General features: G+C 36.2%; 1 protein-coding gene across 2 annotated transcripts in view; it reads left to right on the top strand.

Moving 5' to 3' along the window:
• LOC135216710 (putative tricarboxylate transport protein, mitochondrial) overlaps positions 1-19266 on the top strand; it is a 127231-nt gene that overhangs the window by 70165 nt on the left and 37800 nt on the right. The window contains exons 2-6 of one of the 2 annotated variants that reach the window (XM_064252169.1): positions 1895-2105; positions 2540-2763; positions 3192-3335; positions 12225-12375; positions 12974-13107. In XM_064252169.1, coding sequence (XP_064108239.1) covers positions 1895-2105; positions 2540-2763; positions 3192-3335; positions 12225-12375; positions 12974-13088 — 845 coding nt within the window. In that variant the 3' untranslated portion in view covers positions 13089-13107. Of the gene's footprint in view, positions 1-1894; positions 2106-2539; positions 2764-3191; positions 3336-12224; positions 12376-12973; positions 13108-19266 lie in introns of those variants that run through there. The other variant, XM_064252176.1, reaches the window with a different exon arrangement.

Raw genomic sequence — 19266 nt, 5'->3', positions numbered from 1 at the left:
ATAGAGAGAGAGAGAGAGAGAGAGAGAGAGAGAGAGAGAGAGAAGAGAGAGAGAGATAGATATATATATATATATATATATATATATATATATATATAGTATATATATATAGATATAGATTATAGATATATATATATATATATATATATATATATATAGAGAGAGAGAGAGATATAGATTATTATATATATAGATATAGATATAGATATATAGATATAGATATAATAGATATAGATAAGATATATATAGATATATATATATAATATATATATATAGATATATATATATATTATATAGATATATATATATATATATATATATATATATATATAGATATATATATATATATCTATATATATATATATATATATATTATATATAGATATATATATAGATCTATATATACTATATATATATATATATATATATATATACATATATATATATATATCTAGATATATATATATATAATATAATATATATATATATATATATATATATTATATATATGGATATATATAGATAAATATATATATATATATATATATATATATATATATATATATATATATACATATATATAAACATAAATGCTTATCCTACTTATAAAAACAGAACATAACTGTACAGAACTGTGCACAAAAATACAAAAGCCAGTATGTATACAGTACTATATAGAATGTATACAGAAATTAAATTTCTCTCTCTCTCTCTCTCTCTCTCTCTCTCTCGTCTCTCGTCTCTTCTCTCTCTCTCTCTCTCTCTCTCTCTCTCTCGTGATATGCTGAAATGTGCTGAAACTGCTTAAGAGAGTTCGACTTTAAAATTCTGTTTTTTATGGATAATAACCCAGAAAGGTAAAGAGAAAGGCAAGAACACACACATTAGCTTGATGCATGTGTTCATGTACATAAGCTGATTTTGTATTGAATAAGTAACTTCCATTTTTTGCTGCATTTTGGTGTCTCCACATTACAACTCTAATAAGCATTCTATTCAAGTCTGTATGTGTGTTTGTATGTAGGACTTTTGAAAGATATATTTGAGGGGTATCTGATTTTGCTATGCCCACCTCTTTAATGTGGGGATGGTTTATGTAATGGAGAGGTAAATTTTATTTCAAAAATATAAATCCTTTATTCAAGATTTATTTTTTAAATACTTACATAATAACTGTGCCATCCTCCCCACATTCAAAGTATGCTAAAGGATGCTGCCTGCCAGCCGGTATCTGTATCTATAGTACTCGTAAAACTGGGAGAACCTTTAAATTTGACTGTCTGTTGTACCTTCGCAAGTATGGAAGGTGAAGCTATATAATGGTGAGGTAAGTATATAAATAGTAAATACACCTCACGTGTTACTGGAGGCAATATTAAAGATTGTTCCCAGTGTTATTTCGACCCCTAGCTGACTACAATTTTTGGTCTTTTACTTTACCTGTTCCCACTTCCTTTCCCCCATCTCGCTGAAAACCAATCCAATTCCTTCTTTTCATTGTCTTAAACACTGAATGGCTGAAGTGCCCCAGTGCTTAGCTATATATCCAGATTTTCATAAAATATCATCTGCACCATTATTTATGTGTTTAAAATTATGTATGAAAATGAAATATTCATTCTCTGCCAACTTCAGGGCATCATTCTGACAGTATAATGTGCTGGTTTTACATATTCAGAGATACGGCAATAAAGAGTACAACTATTTATCTTTTACATCAAAAACACTTTACCCGGAAAAAGCAATTGACATCAAGCTGTAAACAAAGTATGTTCTGTTAGAGAGGAATTTTAGACACCTCCTAAATCTTAAAGGGTTAATCTCGTATTGCCTTTGAATAGATTTTAAATATTCTTATCTCCCTTTTAAGACACTCAAATATATTCTCTTCCAGGTGGTATAACTGGTGGGATCGAAATTTGCATCACTTTCCCAACAGAATATGTCAAAACACAGCTACAATTGGATGAAAAAAGTGGTGGTGCAAAAAAATATAATGGCATTATTGACTGTGTCAAGAAAACTGTTAAAAGTCATGGTGTTTTTGGCCTCTATCGAGGTCTTTCCGTCCTTCTTTATGGCTCTATTCCAAAATCTGCATGCAGGTCAGTACTGTATTATTACTAAACTGAAACAAAGTAATAAAGATAACTTTACTCTCTTGAACAAATATAGTCTTAGCATTCAAGAATTTTGAATCAAAATGACAAACTTATATTTTGCTTTTCACGATTAAAGAGTAACTAAACCATTCAGTTGAATTTTGTGTGTTTTATAAAAAGAAGTGGTCTTTGTGTAGCAAATATGACCCGCGCAAAATAAGACATAATACAACATTTGAAAACGACACAAATGTGCTGTTCACTGGCACTATAACACTTCAAACTACGTGTCGGTGAATTCTGTGTAATTTTCTTAAGAACGATAGCTTCCATTGCCATATTAAAAGCTAAACAGAGATAGAGAGTTTATTTACTGAAGAAAACTGTGCTTTGTTTGTAATTATTGAGTTTTGGTATCTTCTCTTTTGTGTTTTTAGGTTTGGTGCTTTTGAAGTGCTAAAAAAACACAGTGTAGATGAACGAGGAAACCTTTCACCAGGAAAACGTTTACTATGTGGGTTAGGAGCTGGTATTACTGAAGCTATTTTTGCTGTGACTCCAATGGAAACGGTCAAAGTGAAGTTCATTAATGATCAAAGATCAGCAAATCCTCGATTCCGTGGATTTTTCCATGGAGTAGGGGTGATCATCAGGGAGCAAGGCAAGTAAATTTTCATAAGGCAGACTTAATTTATTCAGTAGGCAAATATTTAAATCCTTGAATGACTATATCACAAAGTCCATTTTTTATCCATCATATGAGACTTGTAAGGTTCATTATTCTAGCCAAAAATCTGGGAGCTAATGTTGATTTTTTATACAACTGCACACCATAGTAAAACTATCACAGAACTAGTAGTTCTACTGTAAAGCTTGCATTGTTAGCATTTTTTTTACATTAAAGCAAAATGTGAAACTGGCAATTTTTTTGAAGTTTGAGAATTTTCCCTCAATTCTTTGCATTACATTAATCTAATTTTATAGTTTTCCATGGGCAATTCAATATATTGAAATTCTGAGGTACAAACAGCTGTTTCTGCTTCTAAAAGACATTATAGAGGTTCTTTAAAATATTAAATTTACTTACAGGCCTTCGGGGAACATACCAGGGTGTAACTGCAACAATCTTGAAGCAAGGAAGCAACCAAGCTATGCGTTTTTATGTGATGGAGACTTGCAAGGATGCATATAGAGGAGGAGATCCTACAAAGCCAGTTCCTAAATTGATTGTAGGTAGGTACAGTACCCAGCTTTAAATTTTTTTAAACTTACAATTAAATTGGTAAATCAAGAAATATCAGTATCTTGGTACCTAGATTCTATGTAGTATTTTATAGGTGCTTCATGGATATATTTTTGTTCTTTTATAGTAGATTGTTGACTTGTATGTGTTATGGGCACTTATTTTAAGAATTAGAAGCATGTTACATCTTGAGTAGGATCGTTTGAATTTAGTTAAACGGAATCCAAGAACTATTCTAAGTGTATTTAGCTGCTCAGGTTTTTGTTGGATTTTTTATGTTTGCTAAGTATGCAGTATCTTGGACAGTGCAGATTGAAATTTTCATGAAAATTCTCATTATTTAAAAATACATTCAGTTGACCAATTTTGTTGATGTTTGTTTCATTGCTCAAAGGCATTTGAGGAACTAATTGCTGGTACACTCCTCACGCAAAGCATAGTTACAGTTCTCTAGGTGTGGCCACTAAACCCTAAATCTCAACAGCATAAACTTTTCCGAAAAAAATTCTGCGACATTCATCCCAAGGTCCAACCTTGATTCTTCCAGTGCTTGTTATTCATCATATAATGACAATCTCCTGTTATATGGTTAGAAATGCATTTTTCTCTTTAAATAATTTTAATCATACAAATATTATTATAATAAAATCAAGAAACAAATTCATTTTAGGAAAGTGTTACAGTGTCGAAATATCCTGGCCAAGGGTCGACACAATGTTACGGCCTCTGAGAGAGGTCCGCTTCAGGTTCGATATGTAATAATAAAAAAAAAATATTTCAACACCAACAGTTGAAACTGGGGATACGAATATAGAAAGAAACACTAACACAACAAAGGTTTATTTACAAGCTTACTAACATAGGTAAATGCAGAATGGTATCTCCTATTTACATAAAAAGATAGAATCTTACACTGCATGTACTGGGGGAACAGTGAGGCAATTCAAATACTTGCTAGTCAATTTGGTAATCCAAGGCGATGGCTTCACAAAAGGAGAGCGGCAATTGCAGACGTCCTCTTGACTCCGTATTGCAGAAAATAGTCTACTTGTAAGGCTGGAACTCCCCCAAAACCTGTAGCAGGACCTTTTCTTCCCTGAAGTCTGCTTGGCGTCAAGATAACACGGACGTGCACTCCTGAAGACGACTAGACCAGTATCCAACCAATTCTCGAGCAACTTTTTTCCTGATCCTTCATCAGTCCCTTTCTCTCTTATCTCCCACGGATAATCTCTGCTGCTGCTGATCTCTCACTGATAATCTGATTTGTGGCTCTTACTGAGGATATCTCTCTCTGACTAACTGGAGTCTCTCTTTTACGATCTCTCTCTCTCTCCTGTCCGTTTGTCGTATTTATAAGGCACTCTGGGGGCGGAACCTACGGCGAACGTCACAGACTCGCAAGATTTCTAGAAATTCTTAGATGAATCTAGACGAGGTATTGCATCAGAAATCGCGGCATTTCTCATGTCCCGACAAGTTCCACAATGCTCCTGCTGATTCTAGAACCATCATGATAACAGGCACCCCCAACACAATACGCTAACGCCTCCTTGCTGCCGAACTTCTCGAAAATGCGTTCTCCTTTCCTTCATCTTCCTTTGCTATGAAGCAATTACCATCACACGCCCCCCCAAAAGAGAAAAAAAATGAAATCAACTGATTTTATTTTTTTTTCTAAAGAGGAGCAAGAATTAAACAGCGGGGAAACAATTCTGCATAAAGCTTTAATACTTTTTCATCCACTCAACCACTCATGCCAAAACAGAAAACGGTCATTAGGCTTCTCATTCTGAAAAAACTAGAGGGGCTATCTGCTATAACATTACCCTTCTCTCTTACTATTTCCATTTTCTGAACTCTGATTAAAACTTATAAATACAAAACACCTCTTGTGTTTTTCTCAAAACTAATCTCACTCAGTAACACTGTTACACGGGCGGAGGCCACGGCACGAAGCGTTGTTTACAATTCTGAACCAAATTTACATTCGTTGCCTTTGCTCTACTCTTACCCACATTAATTATGTAATGTATACTTCCCCTCTCCTCTAACACTGAATAAAGACCTTCGTACTTATAAGGTAAAAATGGATTTTCTCTCGAGACTAGTACTAAAACTTTATCTCTTACACACAAACTTCTCTCTTTTGCTCTTAGATCAAGCTTTCCTTCAGTTCCCCCTTGACTTCCGTTCGGGTTTTCTTTCGCTAAGTGCCAAGTGCTTCCGTTCTCCTCCACTAGTTGCCAAACATCTCTTAAATTGTTTTTATAATAATCAAGATTAGTTATGCAATCATCTCTACCCTTACTTCTAGACAAAGGTACGAACATATTTATAAATTCATTCTCTAAAGATTCGCCTACTGAAGGAATATTACACAACTGAACTCTGGGAATTACTTGAAACGGTTTTCCGGCAATTTGATATTCATGACCGCTTAAAACATATCTCTTTACATCATTTTTCATTTTAGGCCAAAAGTACGCCCTACTAATAGACCTGAAAGTTTTATTCACTCCTAAATGTCCTTGCTCATCATGTACTAACTTCAAAACTAGTTCACGAAACTTCCTAGGAACTACTAATTTTTCTGTGATTTCTCCTTTAATACCTGACTTCGGTCGAACATAACGACACAAAACTTCGTCCTTTAAACAAAAAGTTTCCTTACACACATCATGGAGATCATCATCCAGCTCACATTAAAAAATTCGGGTTAGTGTCTCATCCTCTTTCTGCAACTTGACTGGCTCATCCTTATCCAAAATGTTAGAGCCTAATTCATCACCGTAACTAGGACTAGATACCTGTACATTTACTACGTTACTTCCGACAGCTACACCTTCCGTTTGGCTATCACTGTCTACGATAGAGTTAGGTCTCTCAGCCCCACTCATGCCAAGATCAACATCGCTACCTCTATCACACTCGTTCGAATCCACGAACTCACTCTCGTTCGAATCCACGAACTTACTCTTGTTCGAATCCACAAATTTACTCACGTTCGAATCCACGAACTTACTCATGTTCGAATCCACGAACAAACTATGACCGTTGTCTACGTCTGTATCTAAACCCGACCTAGTTACTACCATTTCAGGCACTGAAATATTCCTCACAACAGGATTCACATTCTTGGATAAAGCTAAGTCATTACCGACAATAATGTCAACGCCTTCAATGGGCAAACTGTCCACAACTGCAAGTTTTACTTCTCCTGACACTACCTGACTTTCTAAATTCAACTTCAACAAAGGACAAAGAACACAAGTGTTAGGAAATCCACCTAACATGACTTTCTCTTCCATATTGATTTTCTGCCCTGTTTGGCACACACACTCTTCGAATCGGTGAGACAGCAGCCCCTGTGTCTCGAAGCAAGACTACTTCTCTCGAATCTACTCCTCCAAGAGAAGAAACTACGCCTTCTGGCAGAAATTCACCAAAAACTTTGCTAGTTTCTCTCATCACATCATTCCTACTTGACGAAAGGTTAACTAGAGACACTGGTTTCTTACCGTCCTTCCTTTCTACTGCACAATTCCCCGCTAAATGCCCTTTCCCATTTCATCGGAAACAAGTTAATTCTGAGCCACTAGATGCCATTTTACTCTTACAAACCTTAGACGAATGACCAGGTTTTCCGCATGCATAACAGGAGTAGTCACTTTTACTCGCATTGCTATTACTAGGACTGAAACCTTTACTGTTTTGTACTCTACCAGACGAAGGATCATATCGTTTCTTACTAACACTCAAATTATGAGTTAGACTATATTCGTCAGCTAGCCTAGTTGCTCCTGCAAAACATACTTCTCGCCTATCTTCTATATAAAGTTTAATCTCAGGGGATACGTTATCTTTGAAGTTTTCTAACAACACTAAGTTCTTCAAACTATCAAAATCCTCAACCTTAGCAGAAGTTAACCAATCAAAAAACAGCCTTTCTAACTTCTTACCGTATTCTACATTCGTAATATTTTCATCCTTTCTCAAATTTCTAAATTTCTTACGGTACGCCTCCGGTACTAGCCTATACGCGCTAAGAACAACAGCTTTCACGATATCGTAATTATCACATTCTTTCTTAGACATGCAACTATACACAGTAAGTGCCCTACCACTCAAAACTGACTGCAAATATAAAGTCCATGTTTCTTTAGGAGAACCTACTCGTTCCATTAACTTCTCAAAACACATGAAATATGTCGTAACATCTTCCTCATCGAACTTTGGTACTAATTTTAACACTGCACTCATACCTAACGTATCAGCTCCGTTTTCGTTCTCGCCTGTCCGCCCGTTACGCGTACTTTCCCTTAACCGAGCAATTTCCAACTCATGCATACGCTCTCTCTCTCTCTCTCTTCCTGCTCATGCATACGCTCTTTCTCTCTCTTCCTGTTGCATTACCAACATTTCTCTCTCTTGCTGCATTTTCATTACTTCTCTCTCAGCCGCTCTTTCCTCTCTCTCAGCCGCTTTTTCATCTCTCTCTCATACTTTTCTTTCTTTCTTTCTTTTCAACATACTCCCGGAGATCATTCCCCTCTAGACCTAGTAGCTTACCTGATTCAATAAACTCTTTCACCATCTCACTCATTCTGATTCTTTCTATATTTTCCCTGTTTCAAACTGTTAAAGTGTTGCTAGCCTAGGCAAGGTCGCCACAATGTTACGGTGTCGAAATATCCTGGCCAAGGGTCGACACAACGTTACGGCCTCTGAGAGAAGTCCGCTTCAGGTTCGATATGCAATAATAAAAAAAATATTTCAACACCAACAGTTGAAACTGGGGATACGAATATAGAAAGAAACACTAACACAACAAAGGTTTATTTACAAGCTTACTAACACAGGTAAATGCAGAATGGTATCTCCTATTTACATAAAAAGATAGAATCTTACACTGCATGTACTGGGGAAACAGTGAGGCAATTCAAATACTTGCTAGTCAATTTGGTAGTCCGAGGCGATGGCATCACAAAAGGAGAGCGGCAATTGCAGACGTCCTCTTGACTCCGTATTGCAGAAAATAGTCTACTTGTAAGGCCGGAATTCCCCCAAAATCTGTAGCAGGACCTTTTCTTCCCTGAAGTCTGCTCGGCGTCGAGATAACACGGACGTGTACTCCTGAAGACGACTAGACCAGTATCCAACCAACTCTCGAGCAACTTTTTTCCTGATCCTTCGTCGGTCCATTTCTCTCTTATCTCCCACGGATAATCTCTGCTGCTGGTGATCTCTCACTGATAATCTGATCTGTGGCTCTTACTGAGGATATCCCTCTCTGACTAACTGGAGTCTCTTTTACGATCTTTCTCTCTCCTGTCCGTTCGTCGTATTTATACGGCACTCTGGAGGCGGAGGATACGGCGAACGTCACAGACTCGCATGATTTCTAGAAATTCTTAGATGAATCTAGACGAGGTATTGCATCAGAAATCGTGGCATTTCTCACATCCCGACAAGTTCCACAACACTCCTGCCGATTCTAGAACCATCATGATAACAGGCACCCCCAACACAATACGCTAACGCCTCCTTGCTGCCGAACTTCTCGAAAATGCGTTCTCCTTTCCTTTATCTTCCTTTGCTACGAAGCAATTACCATCACAGAAAGTAGTGTTTAACTTTAACTTTTCATTTCGAATGTTATGTATGTTGATCCTCATAGGGAGTTACTAGTGCCATCAATGCACCTCAAATGTGAAATGTAGGTATTACTTAAGGGTCTCTGCAGCATCCCCTCAACCCCTAGCTGCAACCTCCTTCATTCCTTTTACTGTACCTCTGTTCATATTCTCTTCTGACTTTCCACCCTCTCTAACAGTTGTTTCATAGTACAACTGCGAAGTTTTCCTTTCAAACCTCCTTACTAACAATTTCCATTTCAGCACTGAATGACCTCATAGGTCCTAGTGCTTGGCTTAAATTTTATATTCTCCGTTCTGTTCTGTATGTTGAAAAGCTTGTGACTTTACAGCTAATATTGTTTTCCTTTTGGGTACTTAAATATCATCTCTTTTCAGGATTTGGTATTATTTGTAACCTATGACTTTTTTCCTCAAAGCACACTGGCCAGTGTGACAAGGTTGGCAGTGCTTTCAGTGCAAGCACACACAACTTGCCACTTGAAGTGATCATGATAACTAACTCTACAGCATATAACTGTAGACATAATAGGGTGAAAAGTTATAACAAATTTTAAAAATAGAAATATGAATTACAAATTGTATTCAAAGCACATTATTTGCAATTCATATTTCTAGTATTTAAACTTTTAATAACTGTTGGCCATGTCCAAGCCGCCTGTAGGTATATGTATTACAATAATGATTGATAGACTTAAAAAATATAAGGAGGCTGAGATGAAATCTAGTTTACGAAAGGATTTATTTTTAGGGTTTACCTGTTCTTTCAGTAATAAAAGTGGATGTACCTGTTCTTTCAGTAATAAAAGTGGATGTACCTGTTCTTTCAGTAATAAAAGTGGATGACTTAAGTTGTATGTAGATGATAGTTATTAATTTAAATAGTTATTAACATCTAGACCTTTGCAACCAAGTTTTTTTTAAAACAAACAAAGACTGTTAATTTCTTGAGCCCTTCAGGTTACTTTTGATGAATAATAAGAGGGTGGTTTGTAGACTTAAAGTATCCCTGGAGGAAGTGTTGCCATCTCAGCATTTTTAATAGCTAGACCCAGGTTTTGTGTAACATGCTGGGGAATCAGATCTGGTGGGATTTGAGAGTAATGTAACACGGTCACTTATACGTAATAGGGAAAAGCTAAAGCTAGCAGTTTTGTGTGGGTAATTTAATGGTAATAATATCAGCAGATGGCAACACGATTTCTCATGTTACCAATACCTGCTAGGTCTTCTATAAAAAAAAAATCATTTTCTAAGAAAGCCACGTAATTTTGTGACTTGTACTCACAGTTGATCATGCTAGATTGCTCTCAGCTGGTTTCTCAACCGTAACTAAACAGTCCCTGGGCCTTGGAGAGTTATTCACTAAAGCTTCCTTTCAAGCCAGCAGTTATCAAGAGTGAAATCCACTCAATAATATGTACTCAGATACAGTTTTTGCTGGTTTGACTATAAATTTTTTTAAAATCCATTCAACATTTGGCACGGATTGTATCATTATCCATAGTTTCATATCGCCTTCGTGCAACCTGGGAATAAACAGAGATTGAAATGTCCATGCTGCAAAAGTCATTTAAAATATGGTAGCATTATCCTAACCAAAGTAACACCTGAATTGCTCTCTAAACTCATGTAAGGCTAGCCCAAAGGGTTTGTTCTTAATGAATTTATTAGATCTTAGTACGTACGTATTCAAAATATGATAACCTCTAAAAAATTAATAAGTTGACAAATTGAGAATGTTAAAAATTACTCAGAATTTCTCTTCAAGGAATTTCTCTTCAAGGAATGAAAGTACAGTATACATATAATGTTGGCTCTTCAAGGAATGAAAGTACAGTATACATATAATGTTGGCTAAGTTAGTATGCTTGAGTATGAGAGTTAACATGCACAAGCATTCTGCATTCAGGGAATGGATCATGTGTGTTATTCATCTAATACCTGTCAGTGAAACAAGTGTTACCAAATCGAAAACTTGGATATTACAGAAATGTGGCATTCTTTTTTAAATTAATAACACTATAATCCAACTGTGGATTTATTCTGATTTATTTTCATGTTTTTTTATCCCTTGGTATTAATTACTTGAGGCAAAATTTTAATTGTAGTTCAAATAATGATCTTCCTACATAAAACTATTCACTCAGACGTGAAAATTATGAAAGAAATTTATGATTGATATGCTTTTGAGGGTAACCTAGAAGCTTACAAAAGTCATGGAAAGCAGTAGGAATAAAATACTAAACCCTGGTAGTACAAAAGGAGAGACAAATTCACTGAACAGTAATACTATTAGGAGGTTAATGGTTTTCATAGTATAAGTGTGGAAAGTCATGTTATGTTACATGTTAAGATGCCACCACAGGGCAAAAAGACCATCTCAAGCTCAGCGTGATGATGGCTGAAATACAGTACAACTTATTAAAAAAATACAATAGACCCACCATTTGGCAATGAAACAGTCCTGTTGAATGGAGGAAATTTAGGTGAGCTGCCCCTAATATAAGTATAGTAATAAAAAAAACTACTGAAAAGGCAACCAAAAAAAGAAAGACTAATTTTGGTAGTAGATTTAGCAGTGTGAAATACATAATGTCTAAAATACAAATTTTGAAATTCCCAAATTTTTTTTTAAATAGTTGGTTGTATGAAAGGGAGAGGGGACAGAGAAACACTGAAGTTATGGAAATTCAGTTTAAATACAAGTTTCAAGGGTGGCACAGATAGACAAAGAAAAATGAATTCAAGATTGATAATGAAAAACAAACAGTGGAGGGTTGGAATTTAGCAAAGAAGAATCAGGATGAATGAGTCATTAGTTTTTTTAAAAGCGCAAATAACAGAGGCAGAAAAGTAGACTTGTAGAACATGATTAGAAAAGGATATGATAGTGGTGTAACAGTCAACAGCAACAAAGTAGCTGTAAATAAGAAAAAAACTAGAATTAAAAAGAGTTGTAAAGGAGTAACATTGCCTGGTTACCATAGGATGGAGAAACTTTCGTGGATCTTGCTACATAGAAATATTGGCCACCAGAAGAGAATTGAATTCAAGGAATTTTTAGGGTTATCAGGTGTAGCTAAAAGTGACTAAGATGAAAGATGTATTATAAGATTAGTGCTATAAAGGATGAAAAGTGCAGGAAACAGCACTGGATTTCTGAGTTAATCATGAAACTGTAAATGAACAATGATTCAGTTAATGGAAACTATTCTACAGGTTTGTTTGGTGGCCTTGCTGGTGCTGTATCTGTGTTCGGTAACACCCCGATTGATGTAGTCAAGACAAGAATGCAAGGTTTAGAGGCCAGCAAATATAAAAATACTTTTGACTGCTTCTTGAAAATATGGAAGAATGAAGGACCACGGGCGTAAGTATACATGATTGTGCTGTACAATGCTTTATAGTTGTTTTACACAATTTCAAAAATTCCATCTGTTGTTGAAAAATTAAGGACCACAATTGTAATTATACATAATTGTGGAAATATTTTTGCTGTGAAAGTCTTTTTAACGTCCATGCAGTAAAAAGCATCTCATTTTGCTTAAACTGTAGTATGAAAAAGGGTGAAAGAGTTGAGTGCTGAGTTTGATTTGAAAATGGGCAAAACAATGTGTGGGACCTCTTGCTATTAGGTTGAGGCCCCATCCCACTTCTTTTTATTTTATTCACCACTTTTCTGTTCAACAGAAAGGGTTTTTTTCTTTTTCTTAATTTTTTTTACTCATTCCATCATTGTGGGCATGGTTTTGTTTCATATCCTGAACTTTTAATTCATCACAGCTTAAACTGCAAATATACATTTGAATTACATTAATTTTAGCTCTTTGGTTTTTGTTTTAATGTTAAGTTGTGAGTAAGGCTGGTGCCGCCTTTAATTAGTTTTTTGTTTTAATGTTAAGTTGTGAGTAAATTATGCTACCTCAAAATGTGGTTATTTAAGAGTTAAGGGTATCCCTGTACCCCAGATCCTTGACCTGTCACTGTCGTTGGGGGCCATGGATGTCAGCTGAAAAACAATGTCCCAGTGCTTTGATGATGTGTGATGTTAAAACCCTGGAAACTGTTCAACTCAGCTGCTGACCTCATAAATTGTAGTTGGGATTTTTTTTTATTATTTCATCATTCCTATTATCTAAATAAAATGTATGATGAAGACAAAATTACTATTTGGAATCTGGAAAATTCTGCTCTTGAAACTGATGGAGGTGGTTGATGTACCTCTGTAAAACTGGCGTAGAATACTTTATATGTCAGGGCAAGTGAAAATATTTTATCAAACCTTGCCCTCAGTACGGGATTTGATCTCAACCTACTGATGACTATTAAGGTACAGACAGTTAGGTTTGTATTCAGGTAGAACTCCCAGTGAAGCTGTCTTTTTCAAGACAGCAGTGTTGATCCTCCTGTAGTAGGGTTCCCCTGGATGAAGGGAACTCATTAAATATTAATGTAAATTTAACATACCAGTAATGACCCTGTCATCAAATATGGGCACACCCTTAATTCTCCCTTTAGATTTTTTCAATAAAAAGATAGAGAAACTGTAATGACTTTAAAACCTTTTGAGAGAAAAAAAAAGGAAAATTCACGGAGTGTCCTACCTTGACTTATTTTGATTCACTTATTTTATATAGATAACTTCTCAAATAACTACTTAGGTATAAGTTTTCTACTTTATTGGCAGTTCAAAATTTGAAAATTCACTATAGCGCGCTTTTATTTTGGTTTTGGTAATGGGTCCCGGCCCACATCTGGGTAAGTATATGTACAACAATGTTGGAGTGTCATTCGTTTTTGCCAGTGATTTACTACACACAACACAGTCTTTAACAGCTCTGATACAAATTTTGCAAGATGGTTGTATCTTTATCCTTTGGTTAAGTATTCATCCCTTTTGGTATCTCGCTAATCATCATCAGATTAATTAATGTTTTTTTAAAGTATTTAGACCGGATTGACTCAGTATGTCAGATTCAAGCTTTTATAGTGTTAGGTACTGCAGCAAAGGCTGCAATACTAGTTTTACTTCCTTCAAGTATGACTCGTATGTGGCCATTGTAGAGGGCAGATTTGCTTGTTTGACTTAAACATGTGACATGCAAAGTCTGAGATCAAGGGAAATGGCTAGTTTTAGAAGTGCATCTTGAAAAACTGCAGAAAGAAAGACAGAGGAAAATTGGGATTAGCTAGTCAGGTTTCCACTGCTTTTACCCCTATCACTAGCCCTCCGACTTTACCTCACCTGGCTCCCTTCCTGCCAGTCCTGATACCATTGCCAGTCTTAAAGCCAGGATAGACCGTAAGTTTGGAGTTCTTGCCAGTTCCGTAGCCCAAATTGGAGGCTACACCGGTTATGGCTGACATTCCTGCCTCGTTGGAGGCTGCACTATCACTCTCTGGTTCTTGTGTCCCCCTTGAGCTTGCACCAGCTGTAAATGGCGCTTCTGATGCTTTGGAGGATGCACCAATGTCTGATCCTCACACCCTTCCTCCAGGCAGTGCCAGCTTTGTCTGATGTTCCTGAGACTGATAACTGTCTAAAAAGGAAGGCAGCCATAAACAATCTGTCTCCTTCCAGAAAAAAAGGAGCAAGGCAGTAAGCTGAAAGCTCTTGAAAGAGGCTCCAATTTAACAGGCTCTAAAGGAAAGTAGAGTTCACTAATTTTCTCCAGTGGAACTGTCTGTGATTAAGAGCTAAATGTGAAGAAATAAGGCTGATCATATCAGAAGTGTCTCCTGTATGTATAGCTCTGCAGGAGACCATGATTGGTAATAATATGTGCCCCAGCCCATGAGAGTATACAGCCTATCACTCCACCTATAACTTAAATACTGAAAGCCATGGTGGTGTGTTTTGTATGTTCAAAATGACACCCCACAAAATCATATTAGTATTCAGTCAACATTGCAAGTGATAGGTGTGCTGACCCATTTGCAAAGAAAATATACAATATGCTCTCTCTGTCTACCATGTAGTGAAGTCTTCCCCATCAATGAATTTAAATCCCTTATTCAACAGTTACCATGTCCCTTTGTTATTTTGGGAGATATGAATAGCAGAAGTGCTCTTTGGGGTGACATTGTCACCAATCAAAAAGAGGAAGGTGCTTATGTTCCATCATAGATGAAAATGTGGGGATCCTCAACTCTGGAAAGTCTGCACATGTTCACGTTCAAACAGACACATTATCAGCAATTGATTTATCTATATGTACATAGTAATGATTGCCTTATTGACTTTAATTGGAGAGCTATAAATGATAGATTTACCAGTGACATTTTCCAGTAGTGGTGAATGTAGCATATCCTCCATCTTCAAGGCTACCGAAGTGGAACATTAGTAAAGCTGATTGGGGAACATTCCAGGAGCACAGTTCAATAGATGACACTGCTGATGACTTTCCTTGTGTAGATGATGCTCTTGACTTTTTGAATACAATAATGTTCTCGGTTGGTCTTCAATCTATACCTAGGACTTTATGCATTTATTCGCCATCCAGTTCCCTGGTTGACTTAAATGCCAGAAAACTCATAAAAATATGAGATCTGCTTTCACTAGATACCACAGACAAAAATGTGTCTTATGATGTTGAATTTAAAAAAGCGAGAGCTCATTTTCGCATGGAAATAAAAAAGCATGAAAAGAATCTTGGACAATCTTCATATTTTCACTAAATTCAAAAACTTCTCTGACTTTAGTTTGGAAGAGAGTTAGAAAAATAGTAGGCAAGTTTACTCCTTGTCAACCTCCAGTTTTCAAGATCAATGGTTTTGAGGTAACAGACCCCTGGTAGTGGCAAATGAGTTTGTTAATTATTTTGCTAATGTTGCAAAGAAAATTGATGATTAGACCCTATTCAACTTGAAGGCGGCTAATGAAATGGGTTGAAATTGATTTTCATACATTAAGACATGAACAATACGATGTACCTTTCACTCTGAGAGAATTCGTATCGTCCTTGAATAAATGTAATGAATCAGGTACTGGACTGGATTATATAACATATTCAGTGATTAAGCATATCCCTGAAAATACCAGACTTTTCATATTAAGCCTTATTAACAGAATATACTGAGAACATTTCCCCAAGCTTTGAGAGATGTTAAAATTACCATTCGTGAAACCAGGAAAAGAAGACAGAAAATTATTGTCCTATTGCATTGACTTAAGTTTGTGTAAGATCATGGAAAAAATGGTGGATGCACACTTGAAATGGTACTTGGAGCAGGTTATATAAATATCTGTCACCTGCTCAGTGTGGTTTTCGAAGTATGCATTCAACAACTGATGTATTGGTTAAAATGGAATCTTCAATATGTGAAGCTTTTGCTGACAAGGAGCATCATATCACTGTTTTCTTTGATCTATTGAAGGCTTATGATAAAACATGGAGATATGGCATTTTGAGAGTCCTTTATGAATGTAACCTGAGAGGCCTTTTTATAAAGGCTTTTTTAAAAAAGGTTATTTCAGGTTGAGGTTGGCGCACCAATGTCAGATGTATTCAATCAAGAAGTAGTAGTACCACAAGGAAGTGTTTTAAGTGTAACCTTGTTTGCCCTGGCAATCAATGGGGTTTCCAAAATAATTCCCCCAGATATAACATATACCCTTTTTGTTGATGGCCTTTCGATTTCCTTTGCAACAACAAGGATGGCAGTGGCTGAACTCTGCCTTCAGCTCTTGTGTTGATAATATAGTAAAGCGGGCTGAAGTTAATGGTTTCAGATTTTCTCCTAGTAAAACAGTAACCATGCACTTTTGCCATATAAAAGGATTCCATTCTGATCCAAATTTATTCATACATAGGCTGAGAATTCCATTTGTTGGTGAAACAAGGATTCTAAGGTTGATTTATGATAGCAAGCTCACCTGGATTCCACATCTGGAATATATTACGGCAAAATGCTTGAAAGCAATGAAATTGCTGAAAGTCCTGTCTCACACTTCATGGGGTGCAGACCGAACTCAGATGTTGAGATTATATACAGCCTTGGTCTTTTCAAAATTAATTTAAGGGTGTGAAGTGTACATTTCTGCAAGGCCAAATAGCCTTAAAATGCTCAATTCAATTCATCATGGAGGAATTTGGTTTTGTACATGAGCATTTAAATCATCTCCCAGTGAGAGCATGCTTGTGGATGCCGGTGAGATGCTGCTAGGTCTTCATTACAAGCATCTGCTGGTTTGGAGCTGGTACAGATTTCAGAGGCTACTTAGTCATTAACCAGCATTTATATGAGAAAGGAAAGGCCTTGGCAGTTCTATGAAAACCCCCAATTAACCTCATCCATTCGTTTTTGGAGTAAATTTTATTGTCGGTGAATTAAACATGCCAGGTGAATTAAACATGCCAAGGATAAAGATTTTACCAGCAAAGTACCTATTCAGTTAGTTCCCCCTGGAGGTTTCCAGAGGTAAAATTCTGTAGCTATTTTAATTTTACCAAGACAGAATTGTGCAGTGAGGCCATGTGGTCAATAATTTTAGAACATTCCTTGCAACAGGATAACTCCACTGCAGTTTTCATGGATGGCTCAATGTCAGATGCTGGTGTTGGCTTTGGAGTGGCCTTCCCTGATATAGAAAGAAAGCAGGAGGTAATTATCTGTCGCACCAGTTTTTACAACAGAACTATATTCAATTTTAAAGGCTTTAAAGGAAATTTTAATTCAGAATGAAAATAATTTTATTATATATTGTGACTCAAGAAGTGGTCTTCAGTCACTGGAGTCTTTTGACTCAATTTAAACCCTCTGATTTTAAATACGTATATTGGAATGGCTGCTTTTACTGAAAAGAAGAAGGAAAGAAGTAAAGTTCTGTTGGGTGCCTTCCATATGTTTGGGTGGTTGTGAATGAGGAAGCTGACCAACTTGCAAAGTTGGCAGTCAGCTCCCGAGAACCCACAAGATGCCTACTGCCATATCAGGATTTATATCCTCTAGTAGGTCAGAGAATTAAAAAAATGCGCAGTATCACGTCATCAGTGTCTCCTTGGTCATATCCTTATACGTGTGCCAAGGAGATAGGAAACAATATGCGGATTGAGGATTGGACATACAAGATTCACTCATGGGTTCTTGTCCTGTGAAAATCCTCAGTTTTGCCATGACTGTACTGTGCCCTTGACTATGAGACATTTGCTGGTCGAATGTTCCAGACTAGGGAATTTGAGATATAGGCTCCTGTCTTGGGGCGTGACAGAGAAGGTAATTTTATTCTAGCTACAATTCTTGGAAATTATTGTAATAAAGAGCAGTTATATATCTTTATGTGGGAGGTGGGCCTCCTCAACAAAATTTAGATTATGCATAAAAAGTCATGGTAAGAATTTATATACGTATTTAAACTGTAAGAATTTATATATTTGAACAAATATATTTATGTATATACATTGGACCCCACTTATTCACGTTCTCTGGATTTGCAGACTCACGCATTCGCAAATTTCTCTCGGGAATATTTCCCCACATTATTCGCGAAAAATTTGCCTACCTAATCGTGGTATTTTTCTATGAGAAATATCCACAAATTCCTGGTTTTTTTTTTTTTATCAATTTCATCATAAAATGCACTTTTTGTGAAAAAACTATTAAAAAAGCCAGGTATACAAATTTTTCATGGGTTTTCATGAGTTTTAACTAACAAAATAGGATGTTTTAAACAGTTTTATAGGGGTTACAACTATTCCTGAGTTCTAACTATTTGCGGGGGGTCTGTTACTAGATATTTTTATATGAAATTTATTTTAAACTCATTTTTTTCTATTTAAATATGTTTCGGCATCAATAACCTAGATGTTGTGATGCCAGTTTTAATAGATGCAATCAGTCATTGTTCACCACCTGTTATCTGCAAGATGTGGAGACCTTTTATAGTAGTTGGAGTACGTTGGGCACTTTGGCCGTGGCTGGTGTATTGGGTGACAAAGGATAGGGAGTAACTCTTCTACTAACCACTCCAAGTTATTGTTGCATAGGTTTTTTCGGATTTCTTTTCATAAATCAGCTGTATCTTCTCGATATTTTGGCACGGCATGTTTTAGACCATCTGGTAATTTTGGGCAATATAATGAAATACCAGATTTTATTGATTAAGACAATTTACTCTTGAACTTTTTCAATTTCGTCAACATTCGTTTTAGATATACAAACACCTGTCCTAAGCTTAGCTAAAGAGCTAGGAAAGACGCCCTGCCCATTCATTTCTCGCTCTGTCTCAAACTTATGAATGGAAGAAAGTACTACGTATGGT

Source organism: Macrobrachium nipponense, chromosome 19 (genome assembly GCF_015104395.2).
Source record: "Macrobrachium nipponense isolate FS-2020 chromosome 19, ASM1510439v2, whole genome shotgun sequence".
NCBI classification, from domain to species: Eukaryota; Metazoa; Arthropoda; class Malacostraca; order Decapoda; family Palaemonidae; genus Macrobrachium; species Macrobrachium nipponense.
This window is presented reverse-complemented; position numbering and strand designations above follow the sequence as displayed.